At 39.5% G+C, this 22445-nt stretch overlaps 1 protein-coding gene and 1 long non-coding RNA gene across 9 annotated transcripts in view; one reads left to right on the top strand and one right to left on the bottom strand.

The window, feature by feature from the left end:
* Positions 1-95: 95 nt before the first annotated feature.
* Positions 96-22441, top strand: LOC310687696. Of its 2 annotated transcripts, XR_014516537.1 has the most exons (3): positions 96-231; positions 19727-19998; positions 20090-20999. It is a non-coding gene; the product is annotated as an uncharacterized lncRNA (long non-coding RNA). The 2 variants fall into 2 exon arrangements; XR_014516536.1 differs by having other exon boundaries at positions 19727-22441.
* The window catches only part of PPP1R12A (protein phosphatase 1 regulatory subunit 12A), a 90672-nt gene continuing 84450 nt past the window's right edge, over positions 16224-22445 (bottom strand). For all 7 annotated transcript variants that reach the window (XM_083463086.1, XM_083463083.1, XM_083463085.1 and 4 more), the window contains one exon: positions 16224-18370. Coding sequence is in view for 4 of the 7 variants with exons in the window: in XM_083463085.1 (XP_083319211.1) it covers positions 18284-18370 (87 nt within the window). In the remaining 3 variants the exon portion in view is untranslated. The remainder of the gene's footprint in view (positions 18371-22445) is intronic.

Here is a 22445-nt window from a genome sequence, read left to right as displayed (position 1 = left end):
TCCCCCACCTCCCCGGCGCGCGCAAGTCTCTTGCCTTTTAATGAGCAGCAAGTTCTCCTTATCTCTTTTCTCCCCCGACCCCACCGCTCAGTCTGCACGGCTCGTCCGCCTGCTTTGGCTTCAACTCCGAGCAGAGTTTCTATACTGACCCGCGAGGAGTTCAATCAGGTGGTTGATGCTTCTTTCCAGGAAGGAGCCGGCGGCGGAGCCGGAGATCGCCGCTTCTCCCAGGTGAGTGGTGCGCTTGGTGCACTGAACTCTCGAGCGAGTCCCGGAAGGCTCGGCGGCGGCGCTGCCGAAGCTCCCCGTCTTTCTCCCACAGGGCGGAGGGTGGCCGGCCGAAAGGAGCCGAAGCGCAAGCGGAAACTGCCGAGGTGGCCCTGACAATGGGTGAAGGGGCGTGGAGGATCCTCCCTCGCCCTTGGTGCCTGTGTGAAGGAGCTCATCCGAGTTCCCCGCTGTAACCTGATCGCGACTCCTGCTCCTGCTCGCCGCGCCGGCGTTGCCTCCCTCGCCCAGGTGACAGGAAGCTCGCCAATACCTGATTCCCTGTAGGAGAACCTACCGGTAATTCCTTTCTCCCGAAGTAAGCACAGACAAAAAGGCCATTCCAGTGGGAATATACATCAGGCTTGCAAAAACACGGCTCTCGCCAGCAGAGCGGTTGATGCACCACTGTGGCTGCCAGGTTGAAATAATAATATGTTATGCAGGTGCACTGTGTCTTCTAAGGAACTGGCAGGGTCTGCCTCATCCTACTGCTCCAATTCTAACTTGTATTAAGCTAATCTGCAGCAGTGTGGCAGATGACACACTCAAAAAGCCTGGCCTTTTAATACCTATGAAATAAATAATGCATTAAAATTGGCAGAAGTTTGCCGGGACTACAGCTGTATTAAACACACAAGTTAAATGCTACCTGACTTCCAATCAGTCACAGTTGGGATAGCTCAGTGGAGCATGAGCCTCTTAATCTCAGGGTCATGGGTTTGAGCCCCACATTGGGTAAATTATTACTGTATTTCAGGGATTTGGACTAGGTGACCCTCACGGTCCCTTCCAACTCTGTGGTACCTGACTCCCAATCAGTATTTGACACAAGTACTTATATTAGGGGTGGGATGTCAGAGTTTTGCATATCCTTTATGTGCACTAATAGCAATGATTTCACTGTGGCGCCTTATGTAGCCAAAATGCTGCCAGCCATGCACAAAAGGGAGGTAACAGCAGGCTTAGGAGAATTTCTGTACTTTTGCAGAAGCACAAAAAAGTTTCAGGAACGACGACTCTGGGTGTGGCATGGGGAAAGAACCCAGTGAATAATGAACGCTGGCTGACTTTTGGAAGGAAGGGAAGAAAACTGTATATCCTGGATGAGAGCATGACTTAACAGGCAGACTCGACACAGCATGCCCCACTTGTACATCTTAATTGATAATAGAGATAGGTTGAGTAGAGCCAGGTGGCAGAATTTTTTGGTGTGGCAATTACTGTTCTTGAACTAGGACTGGGAAATCCAGGTTTAAATCCTTACTCAGCCACAGAGCTTGTTGGGTGATTTGGGACCAGTTGCATCTCTCAGCCTAACCTACTGCACAGGGGTTGCGAGAATGAAAGGGCCAAGGAGAACCATGTGCCCCATCTTGAGCTCATTGGAGGAAAGATGGGATCATGGGTGTAACCAGGACTTGGGGGGGCAGAACCGAGGTGATTGGTCAGCTAGTTAAGTATTTCTATTGTTTTACTTGATCGGGGGGGGGGGGCAGGTGCCCCCCTTGGCTATGCCCATGGATGGGATATAAAAGTAATGGACTCTGCAGAATTGACTTCCTCAGCACTGAGAAGCAGCATCTGAATATCAGAAAGTAAAGCTGTAGTAGATTCATCAGTGAGCAAATATTATTTGGTTTGAGCTTGTAAATTACGAGCATACTTAGTGAACAGTAGCTTTTGCTGAAAAAGTTGTGTGCTCTCCTACACTTCCTACACTATTGCAAACATATGTTTATGTTAAGGAATTGTGTGGAAACTTGAAGAGATTAAAGCAGTTTGTTGGTTAATAGGCAGATGATTAATCAACAATACAATTGTTAATGTAAAATAAGCTGACAGAGCTAAGTGACAATTCTCATTTATGTGCAAGTAACATAATTAGCATGATGCATTCATTAAAAAATGTAGTCATTGATAGTGGCCTGTTCCAGGTGCAAGAGCTCCGATGCCACAGAGAGATTCAGGTTTCTTATACATTTCAGCTGAAGGAATTTACCTGTGTGCACATTCCTTTGCGTGTGTGCATCAGCGCTCCCTGTTGAAATTAATTCTAGATCAAACAGCTGCCTCATTGTGGCCCCTACATGAAGTAGCAATCCAGGTGATGAAGGAGCCTTGCGTCATTTTAATAGAAGGGACAAATGTACTGTAACATAACCATAGGGTATCATGTTAGGATAATCTAAAGTTATTAATGTGAAAATGTACCATCAGGCTAGCTGAAAAGAAAGAATGTGACTACCCCTCATGGGGTTTTCTCAGGCTCCCTAGAGCTTTTATTTACATAGGCCCCCTCCATTGGAAATATAAGTAACCATACACTAGTGTCATTATTCAACACAGATTCATGATTAGTGGGTTTTCCTGGCTGTAAAGGGAGCATTATTTTTCAGAAGGTTTCTTTTAGTGAGTTGTGTTTAAGATAGTAATAGTACTGGAACAATCATATGTGCTTTCAATGTGACCCTTTAATGTGGCACCACCTGTGCACTAGGACACCCTGCCTATTGACACTACACAGACCCACACTATACTTTTTAGAAGTTTGCTGAAAGTGTTTTGTTTCAACAAGCTTATCCAGACATTATGTTAGTTGTATCTGTTTTTAAAGTTTTGTTAATTTTATCTTTGGTTTTTTAATGATGGTTTTATGTATATTTGATTTGAAATGGTTGGTGGGTTTTAGTTATGCTTAATTTGTAATTTTATTTGTACACCACTTGAATAATTTTGTTGTGATCCAGTGGCTGATAAATTTTCTAAATAAATAAATAAATAAAATTATGGACTGGCTAGTTACTTAGTTCCACTGCTGAGATCAGGGTGGACTGATTTAAATTAGTAAGGGGGAAAATCTATTGTATAAATCTTACATTTCCTAAGCAAATCATGTATGCTAATTGGTTGCTGTAGCAGGTAATTTGCTTGCCACTGAATAGAGTTTTTATACAACCTAAGTATAATCCAAAAACTTTGGACATATAATCCACATACTTTTTACACTATAGAACTACATGCTTGGAAGCAAGACAAACAGACAATTGTGAAACAGGGCAATTTTTGTTTGGCTCTTTGTAATAACTAAATGTCCAGAACTTTCTAAAAATAGACACCAGGGCAAAAAATAGTTTGATAACAGGTTGAAATGTTAGGGCATAACCCAGTCAAAGTGAGTTTAGTAAGACTAAAAGATGTGCTCATATGACTAGACTGTTTGGCTGATTAGTAATAAATATTCAGAGTTTACTACAATATCACCTATGATATGTCAATGTGTAATTTTAAATGCTTTACCTCTGTCAATATTTTCTCATAGATAGAGCCATGCCAGCCTTTAATTCAAGCATTTGAAAGAGGTTCATTTATTCAGTTTTAAGATGGTTATGTATAAGTTTTTTAATGTAGGTCAGATTTCACTTTAACAGTACAATCCTATGCATGTCTACTCAGAAATAAGTCTCATTGCCTTCAGTGGAACTTACGCTGAGGTAAGTTGTTATAGGATTGCAGCCTAAAACATTTTTTAAGGCTGTGTAACTGATTTTTTATGACATTTTAAAAATCACATATCTTAATCTAAAATCTAGTGGTTCTTTCCTCTTTCTTGAACTAAAAGAAAGCAATAGTCACAGAAAAATATTTCAAAAAGTAAGATGTGTTTAAGAGGGCAATCCTGTGCACACTCACTTTCTTATCAGTAAACAGGAACAGTGATCTTCCACTGCTTTTGAACTAATAGCTCCATATGTTGTTGTTAGGGGACGCAGGTGGCACTGTGGGTAAAACCTCAGCGCTTAGGACTTGCCGATCGCATGGTCGGCAGTTCGAATCCCCGCGGCGGGGTGAGCTCCTGCCCACCTAGCAGTTCGAAAGCACCCTTAAGTGCAAGTAGATAAATAGGTACCGCTTTATAGCGGGAAGGTAAATGGTGTTTCCGTGTGCTGCTCTGGTGCTGGTTCACCATAGCAGCTTCGTCACACTGGCCACGTGACCCGGAAGTGTCTGCGGACAGCGCTGGCTCCCGGCCTCTAGAGTGAGATGAGTGCACAACCCTAGAGTCTGTCAAGACTGGCCCGTACGGGCAGTGGTACCTTTTATTTCCCAACCCTTGAAAAGTTATTTTTTAAATTCCAAAAATGCTCAGTGACCCCTATAGTCTGTTATTGATTAACTCAAGTTATGCTGTGGTGAGGTTGGTTTAAGTGCCCAGTGCAAAAATGCTGACATGAGATGTTTGCATCTTAATAGCGGTAGCACTTACTGAGAGCTTTCGGGGATAAAGTCCTAAATAAATGTAAGTATCATTTTGCATATTTTCTTCACCCACATCTTGGAACATAATAGCACTGGATTTTTTCCATCAGCCCTTCTTAGTTATTTTTCTCTCTAAACATTTAAGCAGAAGTAGGGGGTTTTTGGGTTTTGTTTTGTTTTAAAAAATGCTAGGAACACTTGTGTTGCCATTACTTATGGGCACTTCACAGATGACAGGTTAACTATAAAGAGGGATTCTTTGTGCAGGAAGAAGAAGAAAAACAATGTCTTAAATCTGCTTTCGTAGTCCTGAAGGCATATATTTGGAAGTAATGTTTCACAATATAGTTAGGGCATAATAAATTTATATCGAATATGGAGAGTGCCTCTTTCCAAGCTTGAAGGGTTGCTGCATCTAAGTTGAGATACACCAATTTATATTATTCAGTACATCAGACTGTAGGATTAGTGCAGGTGGCACTGTTCATACAGGGCACACTGCACAAACTCTGCAATGCTGTACCTCATTAGTTCAGATTCTGCTTCCCATATGTGTGGTTCAGTGCTGACCTAGCAGCATGGAAAGCCCCTAATTTATAACTCCTCTTGGGAAAGTGATTTGTCTTTCCACAGTTTAGAAAGAGACTGTGGCTGCAACTATTTGCATGCTTACCTGCAAGGAAGCCACACTGAACAAAGTGGACTTAATTCTAAATAAGCAATTGTGGGCAAATAGCTTGAAAGGGTCATGCAATCTTGCTGAAATATCACAAACATAGTGTAAGTGCCTGTAGCAGAATAGGATGTAGAGTGATCAGGATACTGCTATTCATAACACTATGTCCCTCCCCTTGCCTGCAGAAGCAAATTAAAGTATTCAAAGCAACTGTTGTTGTTGTATTTCTATTTCTTTATATCTCACCTTCTTCTTTGATAGGGACTTAAGACCGCTTACAGATAAAATGGGAACAATTAAAAACATGGGGGGTGGGGAACGACCCATAATCAAAAGCCAATTGAATGTAAGAGAATTAAAACAATGTTTCTCTCTCTGTGTATAAACATACAGATCATTACAATAAAAACATCACGACACCAGCCCTTTGCTTAGAAACAGACAGTTCCCAAAAACCTATTGGAACAGGAAAATCATCACCTGCTGGCAGAAGGACAGCAAAGTTTGCATTGTGCTGCTAAGATTACCATAATCTCAATATAGGCCACTTTTGGAAAAGGAAATATAGGATAACTTGCAATTTAGCATACAAAAACCATTACTTGTGAATTTTGCAATGCGGTTCTACAGCCAAATAATGTGTTCAAGAATGCATACCAGGGTAGTATGTGTAAATATATTGGTGAAAATAGCATACAAAATGCATTATGTTAGGGGGAAATGCTGTGCAAAAATACAAGGAGACATTTGCACTAAAATGCTGAAGATACTTCGTGAAGACATTTTTACATAAACTTACAAACTGATGTGCAAATGTGGAAAACTGAACTTAAGGGTGGGGAAAATGTCTAAACCAGAGAAACCGAAATTGACATATTCACACATCCCTAGGAGAAAGCAAGTGTGCTGATAAGCCCACTGTTTAAAATTGCTCTGTACTATTTAAGCAAGTAAAGATCTTGTTTTGAGACAGAGGTTTGTTGGGACTTGAGTATATACCCTGAGCAGTATGTCTCAACACCTTGCACATGTGCTGCATCAGGAAGATTGTGGGCAACATATGGCAGGCAGTCTCTCAAACAAAGATGTGCTCTCACAAGCCCACATTCCCAGCATGCTTGCATTCCTGTCTCAGTGACGTCTACGCTGGCTTGGTCATGTCCACAGAATGGAAGGTGGCAGGATCCTCAAGGAGGACATGCTCTGCTGGGAGCTGGTGTCAGGCACCAGGCCCATTGGCAGACCAACTCCGCATTACAAAGATGTCAGCAAACATGACATGAAGGCTGGCAACATCTCCCCACCATGTAGGGAATCCCTTGCAGACAACTGAAGTGCCCAGATACAATCATAAAGGCAAATCATGCAAAGGCAAAGACCCTCAAAGTGGAGAGCTGCTTATCAGGGTCTGGAAACATCATGGGGAGGTGCTCACCTGTGACCCTGGTCAGTGAGGTGGTGCCTTCCTTACAGGCCTTTGGGATGCTTCCAGAGCCCTCTTGTTTACTTCCTAGAGGCTGGTAAGGAAAGTGCCACCATGCTTTGGGAAGGTGGCACAAGGACTGTGAGGTGCTTCCAGAGCCCTTGCGTTACCTGTTCAATGCCTGGTAAACGAGGAAAAGCCATTGGGTGGGTTTCTTCCCGCTCTGCATTTAATTATTCATCCCACCCACCCATGTAAAGCTGAAACCATGTAAGTAAAAGCAGCCTAAGTTGTGGGTTTACTGTGTTTCCCTTTCTTTCCTATAGAGTTTATATCCACTGGTCCTCTCCATTCCACTAGATTTCTGTTACGGTCACTATATCAATTCTGTCCTCCAAGACAAAGCACTGCAGTTTCTCCCCCTTGGCTCGTAGACTTCTAACATTAGCATATAGACGTTTACGCACTGTGTCTCTCTTTGAGTGTCTTTAGCCAGCCATGCTTTGATCTCTCTGAGTTGCTATCCTGTGCCTGTGCACTCCCAATGCCTTATTTACCATTTAAAAAAAGAAGATGATTCTGGGGGGCTTTCAACATTCTATCTAGCAATCTACATTTTGCTTCCAGGACCTCTTGACTACATTTTTGCTTGTCATTGGTGCCAACGTTCAGTTCTGACCCCTCCCCAGCATTATCTACCAGACAATCTAGATCAGGGGTTGTCAACCTGGTTCCTACCGCCCACTAACGGGCGTTTCAGGATTCTAGGTGGGTGGTAGGGCATTCTTTGGCACAAGCTGAATCCTCCATCCATTGAGCACTGGTGGGCGGTAAGGAAAGATGCATTAGTGGGCGGTAGGTATAAAAAGGTTGACTACTCCTGATCTAGATGCGTGCACATACTTCTTTAGGGGGGGTTATCCTTGGAATGAGGGAATTGCCATAGGTCCCTTATATAAGGGATCATTTCTCTCTTCCTCAGAGATACATATCTCTAATCTGGTACAAATAATAATTTTGTTCTGAGTTATGGAAGACAAGCACTTTAATTTCCTTTTATCAGGTTGCTTGTCCGTATTGCTGAATGTCCAATTCTATTCCAACAATTCCATCGGAATTGAACAGCTGTATAATTTAATGTTCTTGTTAAGAGACAGTGCCTTGAAGAGGAATTCATTTTCATCTCTACCAGGCATGCGAGACATTATTTATCTGTGTTCTAACTTGTTTAATTGGCTCAATCTTAAACACAGCATTCCAGCTGTTGCCACCTTACAGCTTCAAAGGGGAACATACCCAAGATATTAATATCCAATCTAGCAGTTACTGTCTTATTGTCTGTTTCAATCTGAATCATGTTTTTACTAGTTACTAGAAACCCAGCCTTCCTTCTCTTCCCACCCCATCCCTCCCAATTAACCGCTCTGAATGTTTTCATACTTCACTGTTCTGTATTCATCTTGATCTTGGAAGAAGATTGCTGAGACCCTGTTTTGTATTATGCTCCTAACAGTTCATTTGATCTTGGCTATCAGTTAAAGCTTAATCAACTATCATTCAAACATTGCAATGCTCACTAGAATCCACCTAGCACCCCTAAGCAAGAACTGGCTAAAAAATGAAACCAGTTTTGGTTAAACTTCTAAAAACATAATTTTAGCAACTTGATGGACTGTGCAAAAAGCTTCAGAAATACCCTATTATATTCCATGCATCAGTCTCATAGAAAGATTCTCCAGGCTTGGAAGGTGATTACCGGTACTTGCTGCATAGTCTTTTCTTTTAGTTTTTTTATTTTTGAAAAGGCCCTCATAGCAATTCTAATCAGAGAGGGAACTAGGTTTTGTTGACTCTAGCCCACACAATGAACTAATCATTGGTAGCAAAGTGGGAAGTGCAATACTTGTGTAGCTGGAGCTTATAGATTAAAAATACTGCATGGGAAACGGTAAAGTGATTGCATGGCTGCAGTCCCACCTAGTACATCTCTACCTGTGTTTCCCCTCCTGAAAACTGTGCCTTGGTGTGGCCAGGTAATTCCATTACAGAAGCACGCTATACTGCAGAACACGCACACTTCTTTTAGCGCTGAATAGACACTCCAAAATTACAGTGCCATTCTTTAATACAGTCTTGGATTCTGCTTTATGACTTGGCTAGTTATTGCTTTGCCAAGGATTTTTTTCCAATTAAGTTTGGGAATGTTTCTTCAAAGGATGCGACTGACCTCTGCTTTGCATGCAAAAGTCCCAGGTTCAATTCCTGGCATCTTCAGGGTTGGGAAAGACCCATCTGAAGCCTTGGAGAGTCATTATTACTTGGTGTAAACAATACTGACCTTGATGGACCAACTTTGTAGGCAACTTCCTCTTTTCCCACTTTGGCAGAAGCATCTACATCTTTTAAGCAGTGGCAAAGTCATCTTTGCTCCTACAAATGCCTTTAGATGAAATCAATGCTTTTTTCTGGGGGGATGCAGGGGTACACATACCATTAAACATTTTGTGAATCTAAGTTTGGCCTCATTGAGGGGCAGTATTTCAATATGAGTAGGAAAATGAGAGTACCCCTAAACATACCTTTTTTAAGAAAAAAAGCACTGGATGAAATAAAACTAAAGACAGCCCCTTCATTTTTATATAGTTTGGAGCTTTTGAAATTAAAAGGACATTGGTTTTAGTAATGGAGAGTACAATGAAGTAGTGGCTCCATTAGGGAACTTGGAATGTGAGCAATGTTGTCAAAAGAAAGAAGGAAAGAGAAAAGATAGTAAGTGAAGATACTCAAAATAAAAAAATTCCTTCCAGTAGCACCTTAAAGACCAACTAAGTTAGTTCTTGGTATGAGCTTTCGTGTGCATGCACACTTCTTCAGATACACAGTGTGCATGCACACGAAAGCTCATACCAAGAACTAACTTAGTTGGTCTTTAAGGTGCTACTGGAAGGAATTTTTTTATTTTGACTATGGCAGACCAACACGGCTACCTATCTGTAACTGAAGATACTCAGTTACAGTGACTGGTGTACTACTTCTTCACATTAAAGCAATGGAAGGAACATGACCACCACTCTGATAGAAGGGAAGTATCCTGGCTACACCCAATGGCTGGCACAAGCACTCAAAATTCTTTCAATGACTCGGCATGGAAGTGAAACCACAACACTGCCACTGTAACCAGAACTGTTCCATTATAACCATATACTCTAGAAAGCTGGATCGTACTAGCTGCATTGCATAGGGGAAAGTAGGTGCATCTCTTTTCCTTCAGGGGCTCCTCTGAGGTGGCTAGCTTTATCAGATGGAGAAAACAACACAACACATGAACAGCTCAGCTAGCAGGCAACCTGTTTCAAACACCAGTAAAAAGCATAAAAATCAATATGCTGCACAACAACCTGACAACAATTTAGAGCTTGAGAAAAGTTTAATATGTAGGTCAGGTTACCCAAGGTAGACTGAACTGCTACAAAGCTTATTCTTTTTTTAACTATTTGCATTTATAGACTGCTTACTGTCCAAATATCTCAAGGCGCTACTATTTTTCTCCTACCTTTGTGCATCTGTCTCTGCTTGCTTTTCTCATCAGCTAGCCCAACCCATGGTCCATTATGGGAAATCTCAAAAGCAACATGGCACATTAATAAACAAAAAACAACCAGCTGTCTTTTTGGTAAAGGAACGTCTTGAGAGACCATTATTCTGATATTACAGGTCTCTGCAATGACAAAGAGAGTAACTGCTGCTAATGTATCTATCGTTTATGAAACAAGTCCATGTCTCTGTACTCCCTGTGTAGTGCAGTCTCCAAAACAGCTTAGTGTTGATGCAGGATTGTGCTGAAATAAACCGTGGTAGTTGAAATGGGGCTCAGAGATATGTGAACATAAGGATATGAAACAACAGTATTATTCTTTTAACAGCAAAAAATGTTATGACATTTCTAAGCCTGCTTCATCATATGTATGACAGCAGGCATATAAACTTAGGCTGAAATATTGCAGCATATATCAAATAACTTTCCAGTGAGATTTTATAAAAATATTTTCAGAAGAGGATCATCAAGGAGCGGGATAGTGGCACTATATTGATTCTGCATCTTATGTTTGCTAGAGGGTATATTACATTTCATTGCAACTACTTTGAAAGCTCAGTAACCTGTTAATGATCCATTAATTTCAATACATTCAACCTGGAGAGCTATATTAATTAAAAGCTGTTATTGAGATAAAGTATTTTGTTATTAGATATGCAAATACAGTGTAAGGTTTTGCTTAGAAAAGGCCCTTGCTGTGAAACTATGACTTGGAAAGGCTCATGGGTGCCACCTGCTGTCTGAATTTAAAATTACTTCCCAAATCTAATGCGTGTCCTAGCGAGAATGCCTTGCTGTAACATGACTATTTCAGCCCTGCTACAATTTGAAGCCAAATATGCACTTTCACTTAAGAACAAACAAACCAAACCCTACCAGCAGCAGTTAAGATTTCATCCACTGTTAAAAACAGGCAGGAGCAGGATGTATACCAGAAGACAAACATAATGTCAGGTTTCTCAGACTCCTTCACAGCATACATAACATATTAATCCAGAGAGATTTAATAGGAAACAGCTCGTTTTCAAAACCATACAACATTCCTGCAGTGACCACAGCAGTGCTGACTTAGAAAAGTGTGTTTGTTTGTTTTTTAATGTAACTAGCAAGCTGGAACAGAGAAGGTACTTCATACCATGTGACTAGGCAGGACCTCACATCTACAATGTATTTTAGAAAGCTGTGTGTTCTCTGTAGCTCAGTTGGTTAGAGCATAGTGCTGATAATGTCAAGGTTGCAAGTTTGATCCCCGTATGGGAAAGCTGCATATCCCTACATTGCAGGGGGTTGGATCATTTGGTCTACAATTCTATGAATGTTTATGTTGGGTATGCAAAACTACAAGCTCCTGCTCCAGTTTAAGCCTAAAACCAAGAATAATCCAAGAAAACATTAATCACATACTGGTCTTGCCCAACTAGGACCATTTATTAAAATTCAATTTCCGTGTAAGTTTCGCACCTTGTGGTAGAAGATGGAATTAAAATTCTATGCCATGTAGCTACTCAGTCCATAGTGGCTGCAGTCCAATAAAAAGACCATCATTTGTCATCACCATCAGACTATGACATAAGTGAGAAGTATTTCTTCACCACTCACTTCCCAGAGTGTCACTAGTTGTAGTGCCAGGGGGAGTTTAAATGGCCTCCTGATTAATGGTCTGGAGATTCCTTGTGCTCTTAACTGGTCGCTGTAGCAAGCTCTTCACTATTAATATACTGAGAGTAAAACTGAAGATTTAAAAGAAGTGGGACGGTTTGCTGCAGCATCTGGGTTACTAAATGCAACATATCTGATTTCAAGACACCACATTTGATTGGATATATACTATTTATATTAGATGGTCTTAACACCAAAATGGACTGCTGAATACCCTCCTGCTTATGGACCAGCATAGCTGCCTTTGAAAACCATAAAAAGCAACGGCACTGTGGATTAAAAATAAATAAATAATGCAATAAAATTTGTGTTCTGGTTTCAACGTATTTCCATGCATCACATTTTAAGTACAAATGAGCTTGTCCTCCCAAGGCCAAATGAACTTCACATTAGCCTTGTTGATGAGCATTTTATGCAGCAATATAATATACAATGGATAGTAGTTCTTAACTATTATAACCCCCAAGTCTTTTTGGGAGATGAGCACCAATTTACGAGGGCTGCAAAGCCAAATTGTTCTTTCAACCCATCCAACAGGTGACCATACAAAGGTAGTAAGAGTGATATACATTTTTTATATCTAATCAGCACTAGCTTAAAATGCAGGGATGTCATAATTGGGATCAGCTGGTTCAGTGATTTTAGCAGCAGCCCTCCCCCCTTCCATTCATTGACGAAACCTGGATTCCTTTAAAATTGTGTGCCTGACACTATACATTCATAAATGTTGCTTATGGTATTATCCTAATGCTCTATTTTCCCCTCAGCTTCTTAAGACTGATAACCTACACATATGCACCCCTCTTCACAGATAAGGTTAAAGGGGGGAAAGTCACAAAATGACTTTTGCTCACTACTGTACAATAAGCAATGCTTTTTAAGAGAACAGTTAGTTATTTAAAGACCAAGTTTTTCTTACAGTTAATAATTTTAAAAACAGCAAAATGTAGTTTCACTTAAGAGTGATAAGAAGAATGGTATTTCCTTCTTTCTGTAGCTCTAGTGTGGTGCTTTTAGAAGCACTTTTTGTTTATTTTATATCACTCAAGGGTTGCTAGACTGGTTTTAAATCACGGAACATTCATGCCTATTAACTGTTTTTCTCTACATAAGGCAAGAGCTTCCCTCCGCAGAAAAGATTATGACCTTATGTTCTGAGCATCTCATTTATCAGCAGGCATAATGCCCAGCATAACATTCCCACATCACACAGCAGTGTGTGAGAGACTTCTTGTCCACTTCCGCTCCACTGGAATACTGTAGTCCCTTTAGTTGGTATAATAATAACAACAACAATAATAATAAACCTAACAGCTCTTCCCTGTGTGGGGAATTATGGTTCAATTTGCTTAAGAAATGAGCAGTTACTCTGTTCTGGAATGCATTGCTGTGCATAATGCACAGGTGCAATCCAGCTGGTTTAATTTCTTTGGAAAATGCAGGTAAGATTCCCCACCATGAGATTTTCAGTCTTCTTAACGTACACAGTGAAACTAGATTATGTGCTCTGTTTTTTTTCCTGAAAATGTCAGTTTTTGCTCCATCACCCACATTCTGCAACTGGAATAAATTGTGGAAATTTGTGTGATTGGGTCCCTTCCAACTCTATAATTCTACAATTCTTTGAAGTGGGTGACACAAGGGTGAAGCAGCAGGAGAATATGGAAAATGGGACCTCAGACAAGAGCAAACTGAATGCAACTCACTCCAAAGTAAATCCGCATAGGAATTGGTTACTGGGCTGGTCACTTGTTATCTCCCATTCCCACAGATGCATATTCTACAAGAGGAATATCAAACACTTTTTCAGTCTAAGAGATTAGAATGTTACTTCCTTTTTAAATGTGAAAGAGCAAATAAACATTCAGATGTAGTTTAAAATATGCTCCAGGAGAGAGTAGACACTTTTATGCCCAAATTCCAAACCTAGAAGTCATCAAAACAGGAAAAGGGCACTTTATTCATTCTGATAAAATCCCTTCAGCACAACCAACACAAATCTCTAACTATAAGCCGTTCTGTGGCTATCAAGCTGAGTTCCCATATTTTGAAGAGCAAAAAAGAGGACACATTTGCAGACTTCTACTTTTAACTATGGATCACTATGATGACTCTAATTTTACATACCACATTTTTCGCTCTATAAGACGCACCAGACCACAAGACACACCTAGTTTTTGGAGGAGGAAAACAAGAAAAAAATATATTCTGAATCTCAGAAGCCAGAACAGCAAGAGGGAACGCTTCACAGTGAAAGCAGCAATCCCTCTTGCTGTTCTCGTTTCTGGGATAGCTGCGCAGCCTGCATTCGCTCCATAAGGCGCACACACATTTCCCCTTACTTTTTAGGAGGGAAAAAATGAGTCTTATAGAGCAAAAAATAGGGTATCTATAAAAAAGAGGATGTGTCCTGGAAAAAGAGAGGACATATGGCAACCCTAAAAAGGTATCATTCCCCCGCCCCAAAAAGTTTTCTTTGAGAATATCAGACACATATTACACATGGGAGCACACAGTACTTATGTAAGAAGCAGTTTACAACTCTTTACACTGCTTCCAGAGTTGGTGGTTGGGGTGTTGCATGTTAATGGTGGGTATAAGTATAAATAAAAGCATACTGGATTAAATAATCCAGAATCAAGACTGCGGTGTTTCAATATTCACCACAGGTGTGTCAGATTAGAACTCCCAATAGTGGGAAGTCTACTCAGAAGTAACCCCTGCTGCATTTGGTGTACACCAAGGGTTGTACCCTGCAAGGCCCACTTGAGAGGGCTGAAAACTACGGAGGCACAGCAGTCACAAAATGGTGGTGCAGGGGCAGAGCCAGTCGCAAACCAGCATCAGCTGCTTGATATTGCTTTCTACTGATAAATCAATTTTTTGAAATTGCTGACTTGTCATAGCCTTTTTCCTGCAGCAAGGAGTTCCACACCTCAACTTTCAAGTGAAGTACAGGCAGAATTTGCTTAAAGGGGTTTTCCATTCCAAACTCTAAATGCCTCTCAAAGTATTTTTACCCATCTCCTGACATTTCTTCCATTCTCCTTTCACATTCAACTTGTACTATACTTCTCCACTCTGATCCCCAGCAAAAAAAACCTTACTAGTTTTATGTATCTCTCCTTCCTGGTCCTTTAATATTCAGTTATTCCAATAACTGCTTTCCTCGCTTACCTTTCTTTTTTTCTCTGTTTATTGATAAAAACAAATAATATTAGTCTTTTATCTTATTTCTTTCAACTCCTCCGGGTCCTTTCCCCTCAGAGAAAGGAGACCTACCTATCTATCTTCTGTCCTCCTTGCTTTTCCATGTCCTTTGTGACTTGAGCACACGTTTGCGTGTACACACACACACACACACACACACACACAGCAGAAACCCACAAAGGGGGCTGTGAAGGGGGGCTTCTTTTCCCCAGGTTGTACAAGCAGGAAAAATAAAATATTCAGTTATTCTAAAATTATATAAGAAAATAGGAAAACTAACATTTAAAAGCCAAGAAAAATAAGGAGGAAACAAACAGGAAGAAAGGAATCTTATATGGTATTGAAGAGTGACGTTACCTCAGGAAATGTTGCAGGTGCATAAAACAAGGACGGGGCAACATTCCAGTTCTAGGTTTCCCATAGGTTAAGACAGATTATGAAACACCATTCTTCCTTCAACCCATTTTGCCTCAAGTCCTGTTTACATCTTGCCATTATTTTAATGTGCAGCCAAAACCATGGAGTTAACATCTCAGCTATGTTCATCACTGCTTGAACTCCAGAACAGTAAATGCACTCCATCATGGGATAAACTGACTGCATGTTCCGCAATCAGCGTCCTCAAACAAACAAGTGACATTTCTCTGAGGATTCAGCACTTCTTTCATAGTCCAGTATCCAAACACCACAAGCTTATTTCCAGCAGGGAACTAAATGAAAATCTGAACTTAACATTAAAACATGTGCTGGGATAGAGGAGCAGTTGCTAGTGTAGCTAAATGAATTTATATCAAGCCTCTGGTATGTTCAGCTACAAAATATTCTAGTGAGTTAAGCAACATTCTAAGATCATGCATTCTTACCATGGCACAACACATAAAAAAACTGGTTTCCATGTAGTTTCTCCATGCAGACAGGTTTATGTAAAATATATAAACATTTTTCAATTTTGTTACAGATTGCATAAATATGGCATTTTTACTGTTGCATTTACAGCTGTGCAAACACAATTTGATTACAATCTCTGAAAAGTACTTTGCATCCCAGTGAAGCAATAAAAAAATGCCCACAAAGAATTTAAATACCAAATTCACGTTTAAAATGTCTTCTCAGTAAAATCCACACATTTAAAATAGTTTTATTCATTTTATTTGTATATGTCAAAATACATTTTTTTTTGCAAAATAGTGGGTTTTGCAAGTAGTTTCATGCAGATGCAAGGTCTGCTCAATACTACCAATAAAATCAACGTAACACAGTAGCCATTCAGTTTTTAAAGAATAAATAACCTATATATAAAACACTAAAATATTAGATACACATTTAATCATTCACAGGCATCCAAAACTTGACCAAATATAATCCACAGTATGCCTAACAATTCAACAACACTATGCAGCGTGTTGCAGCCATTCAGATGGATATTTTCTCTCCTTGGTTTGTATTAGCTTAAGACCATGAAATATGTCCACCTTCAAACTTATGACTCATACAGACCTACTGTAACAAGATATCCCAGAACTATCCTTGTACCTTTAAAATCAAGAATCCTGAGCTTGGTAGTAAGAGCAAAACCTTACATCTTCAAAAAACCTCCCTCCCCCCCCTCCCCAAATCACCCAACCCTATGAAGAGGACTCACGTCCTCCTTGCCCCAAACAGTTGTTCTCTTTTGCCCACCCCAAAATGAAGTGAGTCCCATCCCCAAGAAGTAGGAAGTAGAACACAATGACCTTTTAAAATGAAGGGGTACAAATTCACATTTAATATAGTATACAATATAATCAATAATACAATAGCTACTACAAGCTTTACAATATACAATTTATTTTAATGGCTGAGCTGTTCAGTGGTTTTTAGGCAATAGTCTGTAGGCCAGAAGATGGTTATATTTAGTAGGTTTTAGTGAAAATATAAAAGCTGTTTGTTTTCTAACAAAAGCTATCTTCACTGGAGTACTTTTAAAAAGGCCACTGAAATGTATAAAATGGTCTGAACGTGGTGGTATCAACTTAGATGCCTCTTCACATGGCATTAGCAGTGCACGTAAATGAATAGGTTAGGGCTTTCAAATGACTTAAAGATTACTTTGGCTAGCACAACAGTTTCAGACAGCACTCAAACACAGATATGTGAAATGTAGTGAAGAAGTTATACTTAAGTTTTATTATGGGTGATCACTCAAATAAAAAATGGAAGGGGATAAAATATTGTTTTTAGTTTCAATTTTTTGTAAAGACTGACTCCATACAAAGTAGAATTTCTAAATTTAAACCAAATGGACCTTGTTAAACACTACTGTGGAGCAGCCTATTTTGTTTTAACACACAATTGCAATAGGGAAATATATTCAAGCATGTCAAGTGGTGGTCTGAAAACTCCAAACAATATACATTAATATATACAGCATCACTTAGTACCTGCTAAAATGAATGTGATGGTTACAGGATCTAACAACTTGCACTACAAACCTTTTTCTTTTCTTTTAAAAAGTGACCAATAAAGGCAGAAGACAGGAGTTTTAAAATAACCAATCTACTTGCAACTGACTTTTAAAGCATCTTTTATAGGAAATAATGCATATTGCACAACAGTGAAAGCAAAGGTTCCACAAAACCTCTCTGTTTTGGGGTGGCTGGCTGGACAATACAGGCTTAGTTAGCTACATGTTGCATTTTTAAAGGGGTGTGTAAATGTAAAGCTGTGAAAATACTGTACAACAAAAAAATCTGGTATATGAATAATTAGAAGGAAACACACACAAATCCAAACTTAAGATGTAAGAGAGAAAAACTGCAGGATAGAAGGAAAAAAAAACCAGGAACCGTGACACAACAAAATAAAAGTAACTGTCTGTGGTAGCAGAAAGCTTTTTTTGATGCATGTGTTTATGTACAACTAAGGCTTACTGGTTAAATATCTGAGGCTTATCTGGCCTTGAACACTTTCCTTATATGCAGTAGCTGTAAACAAGATTTCTCAGTCATTATGTCTTCTCAGCAGCTGCTTTAACACATGAAACAATGATCTTGGTTAAAAAAAACACACACCCAGGTAAGAGGGCATTTGGCAGAATATCTGAAAATGACAGTCTCCAAGAAATCTTCCCAGACTTCCAGTGACTTCCATGCTATGGTCCACTGGAGATACTAATTATGTGCAATCCCATGATTTGCAGCTGGAGTAAACAATTTTATTTGGAAAGCTTGCTGATAACTCTGATCAAGGCCCCATTTTCATCTTTTAGCCTCTGGTTATCGGCCTTCAGGTCTGGTAGCATCTGTCAGAGAAAAACAGAGAGTAAAGTGTGCAATGCTTGACAAATAACAATATATTAAATACAAAGTCTCTTCAAAGACAAATGGTCCTCCTTTCCTGCAAACGCCAAATGGTTTGTTTATTTAATACCATTTATAAACCAATTGATATTAAAATATTTCTAAGCAGGCTGGTGACTTGAATATGTGGCTAACTGTTTAGAACTCAAGGTCCATCCACAGCAGCAACTGAATATTTTATAATCATTGAGAAGTGAAATATAAAACAAACCAAACCATATTTAGTCAAGTCAAGCCCACACATAGTAAGCCACTCACATGGGCTAATGGAAGAAAAGGGTTTTTCATAGGTGCTCCTCTAGGTAAAATAAGCATGCATATATTTACTTAATTTGTAATTAGCTTTTTGTGGGGTACAGTTCACACAGCCCTGGGTGTGCATTAACTGAAGCAAGATTCACCAGACCTGGGCACTGGAACCCATTTTGGATGTCCTGCCTCAGGTTTCAGAGTTGTATCAAAGAAAAGTGATTCAGAGATTGTGTAGAGAGCATTCTTCACAACTACACCCTTGTCTCCAAACATCTGGGAGTAAGGGTGGGTGAGTGTCGACAGAAGTGACAGTTATACCACAGGACTTCATTTCCAGACAGGCTTGAGCTCTGAGCATATCTTAGAAACTGACATGTCCACTATTTCAAAATCCAGCATAGACACAAAATTGTGGGTTTTGTTTTTTAAAAGAAGATAAGGCAAGTAAGATAAGGCAAGTAAGTTATAAGATATGCCTATATGTGGCATTTGTGCGAACCTGGCAATGTTATTGAAATAAATAGGTATTAAATGCTCACTTAACTGACAATCTGCTGAGCCTCATCATGCCTTGTATTTCTATTCCCATTATATAGGCACTGCTTTGTTCCAAGTGGTATGATAATGCTCTTACCACACCTGCTATAAGTTTATGAAGTTTCAATATGCATCTAGTCAGCAGATAAATTATCATCCAAGTTTTTAAAAAGTCATCCTTACTGCCACTCCACTCGGGAGCTGAAAAACTTGTCTTTTAAATTTCCCCTTAGAAACCAGAAAAAATAGGCTCAACATCTTCCTGTGGAACCCACTATATTACTTTGAAAAATACTGATATGTTGGATTTAAAATGGGACAAGAGGCACTTGGTACTATTGCTGCTTTTACTAAACTCTTGAAGGTAAGGGAAAGCTTCAATATCAAGTCCAATTTCTAATGAGGTAGGTATAATTGTAAGAGTGAAGAACAAAGAGAGCCTGGGTTTTGAGTATGGAGAAAGAATACAAGAGCTTAAATACTATTTTCTTCTTTTTTTTGCACCATAGTTCCCCCAATATTTTTTACAGAACTAGAAAAGGCACAACGTGGGGAGCGGATGGATGAGAATGACTGGCACTGATGTGATGCCACAAGATTAACTGTTAAGTCCAGGGCACGAACAATCATCTGGCCAGAAAAGAACACACACCCAAAGATGGAAAATTGTCTTTGCTTAACCAAGCACTTTTGACAGGTGCCCTCAGAAATGGGAAGCCTGACAATCAGACCCACCATCTCGAACAAGAGAGATGTTGTTGAACTACAAAGACACTGTGTGGCTAATGGTCAGGGACGATGGGGGGCTGTAGCCCAACAACACCTGAGAAAAGTTGGCTTAGAGGCTTCTTCCTTTTGCCTATAACAGTTAGGAAGTAGAAGAGGATGAATGTAAACCCAGACAAGATGGAGGTACTATAGGCAGGCAATACTGGTACTCAGCTTCACCAGCAGCATTGTTTTCCTGAATAAATCAAACATGGTCCAAGACATTGATGCCAGTGGCTGCAATTCTAACCCTCACTTATCTGGGAGCAAATCCCACTGACTTAAATAGGACTTACATCCAGGTTGGTTTACTGTAATGTACTTTATGTGAGGCTACACTTAGAAACTTCAATTGGCTCAGGATGCTGAGGGCAGACATTTGTTTGGGCAGGACAGACCACATCAGGTCAGTTTTCTCAATGTCATTGGATTCCAGGCAAATTTGACAGTGATCACTGTGACATCTAAAACCTGAATAGCCAAGGCAGCTCAGGAATTGTCGCCTCACATGAATTCTGCACCCCCTTTCTGAGTCCTTATTGCATTTCTATTGGCAAATAAAAAAGGAAGGGGATGTTTTCAGCTGTGGTACCCTGACTATGGAACAATTTCCCAAAAAGACATTGAACTGGCTCCACCTTAACATGCTATTAAATGGGTTCTTGTTTACACTTAATACTTTTCAGTTTGGCTGTTGAATGATTTTCATGATGCTTTTTAAAGCCCATTGTTATTCTTAGGGTGGTTCTGGATTTTGTTGTGCTTCATTTCTTATTTGTAAATGCCATAAGTTTGAGATTTTTTGTATTGAAAGGAGGATATAAATGGCAAAATAAATAAACAAAGGAAAAAGAGTTCTTGCGAGTTGCTCAAATAAGCAAGGTTACACCATGCATAATATCAAAATACTTTGTATTAAAATGCTTTGTATTAATTTTTTTTTTTTGCAAAGCACCAAATGCCCAGAGTTAATAAACATATTCTTTGAAAAATCAAAACTGCATTTAAAATAAATTATTATACATGTGTGATCTGTTTGGATTGGGTTTTGATATGTATATGATCATATTCTAGAATGCATGAGGTATCTCTAATAAGGTACATTGACAACAGTCATTTTGACACCTGCTTAAAGTATTTTTCTTTAGGCAAGCCTATTCAGACATGTAGAAAATACATGTTTTATTTCTTTTTAGCTACTGTTAATTGCAAAGGTAAATTTTCAGTTTCACAGTAATGAGACAACTTTCAGCTATAAAAGCTCATGCCTCCTCTATGGCATTGGCATGGCACATGTTAATCAGGGGGAAATCTAGGCTCATATAAAAAATTAATTCTGCTGTATTTACGAGCTACCTCAAACAGTTAATGCAAAATTTTGCAACTGATCATTTCTTCTGTATTATTATTATTATTATTATTATTATTATTATTTCATCTGACACATTGCTTTGAAACCACTAACTAGAACTTGGTACTGATGGTTTTATTCAATTAAGTTTTACTCAGAGCAAACCCATTAAAATTAATGGAACTAAATTAGTCATGCTCATCAACTTCAATGAGTCTACTCTGATGGACCCCGAGTATATAACAATGTTAATATTTTTTTTAAAAAAAAGTTTAATATGACAATTTGGGAAAGATAACACAACCCTGTGACATTTTCCACTTTAAGTAGTATGCTGGTATCAGAGGTTTCCAATTAGCACAGATGAGTCTTATGTTTTTCAGTAAGTTTATATTCAGATGTAGTACTTAGCTTCCAGTGAAGTGTCAATTCAACTATTCAGATTAGGGTTTAGTTTTTCAGCTCCTCAATATTCTTATACATATCCAAGGAACGGAGCATCTCTGAACTGTGGTAGGTAGTAAGGCCCGCAGTATACATCAAAGTAATCTGCCAACACGGATGCATTCACCATATACATATGCCATGCTAAACCACAGCACAGCGTGATAAATGAATGTATCGCAATAAGCCTCACGCTCAAGCATTCCATCCCTATCCTCTCCTCCTCCCGTGTGACTGGGAGGAAGTGTTTGGAAGCTTTTTGCTTCACTACAGTTGGCCATGTCATATGCCCTGATAAACTGTGGTTAATAGCAACTACAGCTAGTTTCAAACAAGCCAGCTTCAAATCATAGTTTCTAAAGCTGGTTTATCTAACACTTGCCATAGTTAGGATTAATCAGTTCTTGGTCCAGACAACATGGAAAGCTGTGGCTATTCAAAAGAGGAAGTGAAAGTTTCTGAACTCCTTTGCAACTAAACAACAACATCAATATATCTGTTAGTAATAGGGTAAAATTGGAATACTGGAAACTGTGTATTTAAGCTGAACTTATAGTCAAGCAATAAGCCAGTCTTCAGACACACAAGCATTAATAGTGAGAGATGCAGGCCATAACACTCACTGAAAGTCAACACCTGCCCAGCTACAGAAAAAAGAAAAGGGG

The sequence above is a fragment of the Podarcis liolepis genome (assembly GCF_965112155.1).
Source record: "Podarcis liolepis genome assembly, chromosome: 10".
NCBI lineage: Eukaryota > Metazoa > Chordata > Lepidosauria > Squamata > Lacertidae > Podarcis > Podarcis liolepis.
This window is presented reverse-complemented; position numbering and strand designations above follow the sequence as displayed.